The sequence below is a fragment of the Ornithorhynchus anatinus genome, chromosome 9, assembly GCF_004115215.2.
Source record: "Ornithorhynchus anatinus isolate Pmale09 chromosome 9, mOrnAna1.pri.v4, whole genome shotgun sequence".
NCBI classification, from domain to species: domain Eukaryota; kingdom Metazoa; phylum Chordata; class Mammalia; order Monotremata; family Ornithorhynchidae; genus Ornithorhynchus; species Ornithorhynchus anatinus.
The window spans coordinates 466,490-474,800 of NC_041736.1; the positions used below are offsets into that span (position 1 = coordinate 466,490).

The following is an 8,311-nucleotide window of genomic DNA, read 5'->3' on the forward strand; positions in this document are numbered from 1 at the left end:
GTTGCTGGAATTGGCCACCAGGATTCAGACAGTAGTCCCCCAGTTTGACATGACCTGAGCAGGCCCTTGTTAAGTGCCATGTCCAGCTCTGGTCACCACCCTTGAAATAGGATCTGGAGGCCCTGGGGAGAGTCCAGTGAAAAATGACAAAAAAAATGAAATACAGGGAAATCAGGTCCTGCGAAGAAAGACTAAAGGAATGAGGAGTGTTTAGCCTGGAGAGAAGTCTAGTGGGAAGAGCAACGAAGAGGTATAATAATCTGTGGGCTTTTTCAAGAGGATAGTGACATATCGTTCTCCAGGTCCATCGAGAAAGTGAGCTATGATGAAAGCAGGGGAGATTTAGGGGAGCTTCCTGACAGTCAGTGTGAGAATGCTGAGCAGGTTACTAAGGGAGGTTGTAGAGCCTTAGCCTCCAGGGATCTTTATGAAGAAAGCAGTCCCTCGGCAAACCCTGGGCAGATTGGTCATTCTCTGAATGAGAGTCCATGGTTCCGGAGTTTGACTCCCCCTTCTAGAGCCACATTCATGGGACTCGGAAATCCATCCAGCCTCTGGGAGAGGGAGTTGTGCAGCCAGTGGGAGTCCAGAGCCCCCCCCCCCCCCCCGCCCCCCGCCCCCCTTCCCTGTCCTTGGTCTCATCCACCTCCCAGACCTTCCCAAAAATTAAGGATTCCTGTGGAATGACACTTATTCCACTTGGAAGGGAATTATTGACCAACTCAGAGCCTGGTGCCCTTGCCTAGCAATTGGTCTGTCGGAGTCTTCACTCTTCATTTTTGGTGAGCTACCCAACCTCTTGAAATTTAGTCCAGATGTAACTCAGGGCACAGTGTGGGTTGCTTGGTGACAACAGGCAAATGGTTGGGGTCTTGTGGGGTTTCGTTTTGCCTTGTTTTTCTTACCCCTCAAAAGCACAGGAAGAGAGCAGATTAAATGGAAGGAAGTGTGAAAGCTGAAATAGCTGTGGCGCTGAGCTTCTGAAGTTGCTTCCTGTGCTAATAGCGTTGGAACGGTAATTTCCTAAAATGTATCTTCTCAGATGCCAGCCTGTTATTGTGGTCCAGGCCAATATGCCCACTCCCGTCAGCAGTACCGCCCAGTGGCTCCTGTCCATTTCAACGCCCAGCCGAGCCCAGCACTGCCGCAGCCTGCCCAGCAGACAGGTGGGTGGCGAGTGTGCTCTCTCCTATTTCCTTGCCGGGCACTACTGCTGCTTTTCCTGTGGGTTTTCATCTTAGTCGCTTTGACACTCCCAGTCCGCTTTGGCCAAAGCTTCAGAGATGGTGTGTTCAGTGACTGGCTGCCACCTCGGGAGGAAAGGTGGACATCCACAGCCCAGGCTGGACGGTGCCAGGGGCCCTGGATGCATGTAAAAGCCCCTCTGCTGTCAGCACCTGACCTCTTGGTTCCCCACTGATGAACACACCTCCGCTACTCCCTGCTCTGTCTATGCTTGCCACTTGTTACCTGTATCTAGAAATAATTTGTTTGCCTTTCTCTCTCCAATTAGGTTGTAAGCCCTCTGCGGGCAGGTTTTACTTTGACAAGCTCTCAACAGAGTGCTCTGTGAATCCCGCTGGCTTAGCTGGCCGGCTGACGATGGGGAGCAGAAGCCAAAGCAGTTAGGGAGCTTTCCCTGAGGTGGCGGGAAGAGCAGATGTGGTTCCTTGTGGTGTCTGTGCCCAGTGTAGTGGCACCTGGTGTCATAGGCCTTTGGGCCAGGCTCCTAGATCTGCCTCCTGTCAAACTTGGTTTGACTGTGAGTGTGTGGAGGTTTCACGCTTTCAGGGTGACCTGCTCCTTGCTACGGTGCATCAGTTGACATTTCAGTGGACACTTCAGGGTAACCCTGGCAGGGCCACCCCATCTGCCCCAGACGGAGAACCGCCTGCCTGGCTCAGAATGTCAACTAGCGAGGCTCAACGAGGAGCAGCCAAACCCAAGAGCGGAAAATCTGCCCAACTTGCCTGGTTGCTGATAGGGCCGTACTCAGTAAGCGAGCCAGGCGACCGCTCCCGGGTGCCACTTCATAGGGGCCAGCGGGGGTGCCAGGGATTAAAAGTTTGAAAAGCCCGGGCAAGAAGTGGTGGTGATGTTGATGAGGAGATGGGAGAAGGGTTGGTGCCAAGGCTCTGGAGTAGACTGGGAGGTCAAGAATCTACACAGAGAAATGCTGTCTGTTCGGGGGCTGGGCGGGACTGCCGAATGCCATCATGGTGTTAGGCCGGTGGGTGTCCAGCCTAAAGTGGTGATGTGGTATGGGTTGGGAGGGGTTTGGCCTCAGTGGAGTACCCCAGGACCCCGCGGGGAGCAGCAGGAGCAGGCAGAATGTTGGGCCATCTGGCGGGCGGCCCCTCTTCTCCTCTCTCATTGCCCAAAGGTCAGTCAAGCAGAATTCCCCAGGAGCCACTTCTCTACCTGTATGGACACAATTTTAGGCCCCAGGATGGATGGTTAGTGAGAGTTCATGAGCAATCCTGGAGAGCCAGGGAATCAAGCAAGGGCATCCAAGAGTTCCCCCACACCTGTCCTGCTGCTTGACTCACCCTGATGAGGCACCCGCACACTTGGTTACCATGGCTGTTTGAAGAAGCGTGGTGGTTCTTGGCATGGGAACTGTAACTGCTCAGCTGGCCCCAGCCTGAGGGAAATGTGGGTTTTAATACAAAATCAATACAGCCATTGAATTCTGCCTCTTGGGAAGTGCCCCATTCAAGAATGCTCAGATCAAGACCAAGTCAAGACCAGTTTGTTCTGTGGGAGGTTGCAGTCTCCAGAAGAATATACAGTTCAAAAACTGGGTCATCTCCTTTTTCACCTAAAAGAATAAGTTACACTGAATTTTCCAAGTCTGAGGCACATTTTGGGAAGTGGAGAACATCTCTCTCATTGCTTCACCTAGTTGAGTGGGTAAGTCTGGTATCTCCACCCTCCCACACACCAGTGAATGAGTAAATAAATCCCAGACTGGTCATTCCTTCCGGTCACAGGTGATGTTTGTTTGATTTCCCTTTGGTAGTGTTTTAAAATGTCTCCTGCTGCCAGCTATTTATGTGACTGAATCACTAGTGGGACAAGAACTCTGTAGCTCTGAGCAAAGAAATATAGCTAAGGGGATAGTTTGTCATGAAAGAGGGTCCTGCACATAAAGCAAAATTTTGATGGGGTGTACAGGAGAATGGATGGGGAAGCTGTTTTTCTGAACTCTTCAGAAGCCTACACACACCCTGAGAAATCAAACTCAGATTGGAATCTGAGGTCCAAAGCCCAGGATTCCAACCCCTTCTCACTGCCACCCTCCTCTTAAAGTCCATGTCCTCCCACTCCGTCCCTAAACGTGCTCTCCTTGAGCTGGACAGTCCCAGGACTGTAATGCACAGCTGCCCCGAGAGTAAGATAGGGTCATTTCACTTCCAGATGGGCAGCACCATGACCACTTGGAGGGCTACAGGAGAGGCTGGGGAACTTTTGAGCCCATTATGGTGTGATACTGCCCTGCCCTGCCTTGCCCTGCCCCTGTTCCAGGGCTTTAGGCCCTGTGGACCTTGAGGCTGTACTGAACCCACGTAAGGCCCTGTCTCTCCCTCTGTGCCGTTGAAAATTCAGCTCCCCCTCCTCCAGATGCTTTTTGTTTCCTTAGAACATCGGAACCTGAACCCCCAGTTTACAATCTTCTGGTTCCAGCAGTGGCAACAGACTGCTTGGAGGACCAGTAGGATGGTTGCCCACTTTGCCAGACATGTCTTCAAAACTGTCAAAATGCTCCCAATCTAGATTAACTCCACCAGGTTCCAGACTCCCTAAAACACAGCACCCTAAAGTCTCCATTGGTGTAAGATTCATTTGTTTTTCTCTGGATATTTTTCTTTACGGCATATTCCTAGCTCCTCTGCATAAGTATATATTTCTTCTCCTTCCATTGAAACTCCCCAGTGCTCTTCAGAGTACCGAAGACCCCTCAATAGCATGGGCTGACCAACTGACTGGCCATCTGTCACTCCAGGAGTGAAGCTGCTGCTGCCGCTTCTGTAGCCTTGTTTACATCTCAAGTGGATGACCGTTTTCTGTGGGAACCAAATGGAACCCTTTGTGTACTGTTACCCTGTCAATACTCGATTTCGGGTGGGTGTGGGTGTGTGTGAGAGAGATCCTCCCAGCAACCGGATCTTAGAGACCCACAGCAGGCAGGGAAGGGATGGTCGAAGACCCGGTGCACCCGATAATGATGGGCTGGGGGGCGATCGGCCTTGTTCCTGAGCCGCTGGATTCGGGGCCGAGACACTGTCTGAGGGGTTTACGAGTCTCACAGTGAACCGGTCTCTTTTTCAGTTGCTCCCTGGCTGCTTTTCCCTGTGGCGCCTCTGGGGCTTTCTGATGCTGTCGGCAGAGTCATCGGCATGTGCTTTTTCTGCCTTAAATATGCTCTCCTTACTCCACCTATCGCGAAGCTCAGAGCATGCTCTCCCCTCACCCCCTGGACTGAGTGTGGCTTCAGATCTCTGGGACAGCTCGCCCGGTTGGCTTCTTTTTCCCGGAAGGCCAAGTTGGCTGCCAAGATGGCCGCTCAGTCCAGAGCTTGTCCAGCGAAGCTTCTGTCTGAGGAGAGCAAGTGCAGCCCAGTCACCCTTCAGAATTGGGCTATGGCAGGCAACCCCGCTGTTCTCGCAGAACCACCCGGCACTTTAATGAACTGCCACGATCCAGTGCGGGGCCTTGGACGGGGGCAGGAAACGTAGTGGAAGAAGGAGCAATAAGAGACGCAGATCCAGAGGAAGGCCGCACTCCACTCTCTCCCCCTCCCAAAGTGGTGCAGCGGCCGGGATTACTGATCTCAGGCGTCATCTCTCCGGAGCAACAGCAGGACTGGAGGGATTTCTGAGAGAAGGCAGCAGTCGGGATATGTTCGAAGATGCTCCTCTCGAATCCTTAAAGGACTACTGCCCTGCAGCAGTGAGTGGTTCTTCCTCCCTCCGCCTCCCCCTCAACCCCCCCCCCCCCTTTTTTTCTGGCCCTCGGGAAGACCGGCACAACGGATTCTGAGAGTAGAGAAAACTGGGACGACGTACATTGACGACTGTGATGGTTTCCCTCCCCCGAGGGTTCCCGAGAAGAGTTTATTTTTAGCTCAGCTTCTCCTCGCTAGAGAAGACAGGGAGAGGGAAATGCAGCGTTCAGCAGAACAGTGTGGTGCAGAACTAATGGGCTGATTCCATTTTGTAGCCGTGGCCTGAAATAGCTTCCCTGATAGAGGATCACACCTGCTAATACTGATAGAAAATCATCCACAGCATATTCAAACCTACTAAAATAATTGCCTCATGGAGCAGTTATGTCACTTTCATGGTCACTGTTACAATTTTATTACTATCGCTAATGGCTTTAAGACACTCAATCAGCTCTCTCTCCCTGCTTATCCTCACTCCTTCCGCTACAGTGCAGTTCACACACACTTCTCCCAAGCCAGTCTACTCCCTGTGCCTCATTCTTGGCTCGCTCTCCATCAACCTATTGCTCCACCCCTTCCCTACTTCCTTGCACTCTCTGGACCTCTACATGTGGCAGACCACTGCTCACCTCCTCTTTAAAGACCTTCTAAAATCACATCTCCAGTAGATCTTCATTAGTCTCTCATCTCCCCACCTTTCTCACTCTACTGCTGACATTCTGCAACACCTGATCACTTGGCTTCTCACAACTCCTCTTGCGCCCCCGCCCACCCACTCTCCCCCGCCACACTGCCCTAGTACTTATGTACATAACTTTAAACTCTGTTGCTTCCTCCTGCCTGTAATTTATTTTACCATCTCTCTCTCTGCTATGTTGTAACCTCCCTGAGGGCAGGGATCACATTTACTACTTGTGTTGAACTCTCCTAAGGGCTTAGTACAGTGCTCAGCACAGTCCCTTAGGCTGTAAGCCCCACATAGGACAGGGACTGGGTCTTATTTGATGGTATTTATCCTAGGGCCTAACAGTACTTGGCATGTAGTGAGCACTGAATCATCATTATCACTGCTATCATTAATATTAGAGTAAGCAGACAAATACTATTGATTATTACTAGGAAGTTAAAATGACTTGTACAGACACCGCAAGAGAGAGAGGTTTAAGCATAGGAGGAGATGATTCACTGGTTCTGGGCACTGCAGTTTGAGACACTTGACATTTGGGTGCCCACTCAGAGAAGATGATTACCGAGAACTGCATAGAAACGAGGGGCCCTTATCTGCAACTTTAAGTTCCTGGAGCTCAACAGAAAGGGGAAATGACCTGCTTACCCAAGGTGGGACAGGGGCTAGAAAACTGGCCATTTCCCATAGAGACCACCATTTTTCACCTGATGGGTTTTCCTTTGTTGGAAGGAAGTAAAAGCAGACCGAGGGTACAGTGTGATGAAGAGGTCCTCATCCCACCTTGAAGAACAGTAGTCCAAGGGGGCTTTGAAGTGTCCCAGCCCATAGTTAAAATTGTCTCATTGAGTCATTCAGTCAGTTATATTTATTGAGTGCTTACTCTGCAGAGCACTGTACTAAGTGATTGGGAGAGTATGCACACAGTAAACACTCAAAAATATGATTGAGTATAACAATATAATAGAGCCCTGCCCACAACGAGCTTACACTATGGAGGGAGAGGCAGACATCAATATAAATAAATAAGGGTACGTACTTAAGTCCCGTGGGGCTGGGAAGGGGCATGAATAAAGGGAGCAGGTCAGGGTGACACAGAAAGGTAGAAAGGAGTGGAAGAAAGAGAAAAGAGAGATTAGAGAAGGCCTCTTGGGAGGAGATGTGCCTTCAAGAGGTTTTGAAAGGGGAGTGAGTAATTGTCAGATACGAAGAGGTACGACATTCCAGGCCAGAGGCAGGACGTGGACAAGAGCTCAAAGTCAAGATAGACGAGACTGAAATACACTGAGTAGGTTGGCATTAGAGGAGCAAAGTATGCAGCCTGAGATGTAGTAGCAGAGTAGTAAGGTGAAGTAGGAGGAGGCAAGGTGATTGAGTGCTTTAAAGCCTATGGTAAGGAGTTTCTGTTGGTTGCGGAGGTGGGTGGGTAACCAATGGAGGTTCTTGGGGAATGGGGAAACATGGGCTGAACGCTTTTGTTTAAAAAAAATAATAATAATAGAATGCAGTATGGACTGGAGTAGGGAGAGACAAGAGGCAGGGAGGTAAGCAAGGAGGCTGAGTGCCATTGGAAAGCTCTGAGAAATGGTGGCTTCCCCCCCCAGGGCCCTCTGCCTTGCATCTGACTCACCTCAGGATGCTGGGAGCCAGGGTGCCCTTCGTTCACGATGGGACAGCTGCTCTTCGGACCAGAGTGACCTGCCACAATCCTCAGGAAGAGACCTGATGCAGAGAGGCTTTGCAGGGCTCTGCACACCTGCATCATGGCTGTCACCAACATCTCTTAGACGGATTGTCACAGGGCATTTTGTCACAAGTATTGGTAATTCCCGCCTGTGAATAAGGGTCCTGCCACTTAAGCCTGAAGAACAGCACTGCAGTGGTGTCCTCCACACGTTCTCTATCTTGGTTCATAGTTCCCAATGCCAACTCTCACCAACCACGTCTGAGCAAGATGTCATGAAAAGACTACTCCCTGAAGGCCAGCTGCTGAGCTCGGGAGCTGAAATGGGCCAGAATCCGTGTTCTCTGGGAGTTTGCAACACTGCCCCTTAGCTGTGGCCGACTAGGCTATGCAGCGGCAGTCTGGTAGACTGGCCGACAGCATGGGGAGCAGCAGGTAGTTTTAAGCTTGGCTATGGGGTGCGAAGGCCAGCGGACCCAAACAAAGGCAAGCAGCGGCCATCAGGAAGACACAGGGTGGACAAGACGGCTGGTCAGTCGCAGCATCTTCAAAGAAATAGTGGGACAGTGTACATACACATCCTGAGAGTAAATATAAATGGAAAAGATTTTCCCCTTCTATTTGCTGTTTTTTCTTATATGCTCTGTGGATTTTTTTCTTTCAAATGGGAAGGTGTAAACTGCCAAATTCCACATCCTATTTGAAAACAGGCATAGGAAAGTGTACTGGGCACTTTTTTATTGGACCGGACTAACAGTCCTGCATCAGACCAAAGTGAATTCTTGTTTAATCAATGTCCGATTATATTCATGATTTACATATTAACTGCAGCACATTTATGATTTCCCTAAGCAAGTGGGCACTCCCGAGTGGAATTGCCCAAACCCATGATTCAACTTGTAGATTGTGATCTAGGAACAGCTAATGAGTGACCAGTAAGTTCTGTACCAAAGTGGCTGCCATTCCTGTGAGTAAGGTTGGTGGCTAATGAGAA

General features: G+C 50.4%; 1 protein-coding gene across 9 annotated transcripts in view; it reads left to right on the forward strand.

Moving 5' to 3' along the window:
• The window catches only part of R3HDM1 (R3H domain containing 1), a 120,711-nt gene that overhangs the window by 94,390 nt on the left and 18,010 nt on the right, over positions 1-8,311 (forward strand). For all 9 annotated transcript variants that reach the window (XM_029072555.1, XM_007669470.4, XM_007669472.4 and 6 more), the window contains one exon: positions 1,043-1,166. In XM_029072555.1, coding sequence (XP_028928388.1) covers positions 1,043-1,166 — 124 coding nt within the window. The remainder of the gene's footprint in view (positions 1-1,042; positions 1,167-8,311) is intronic.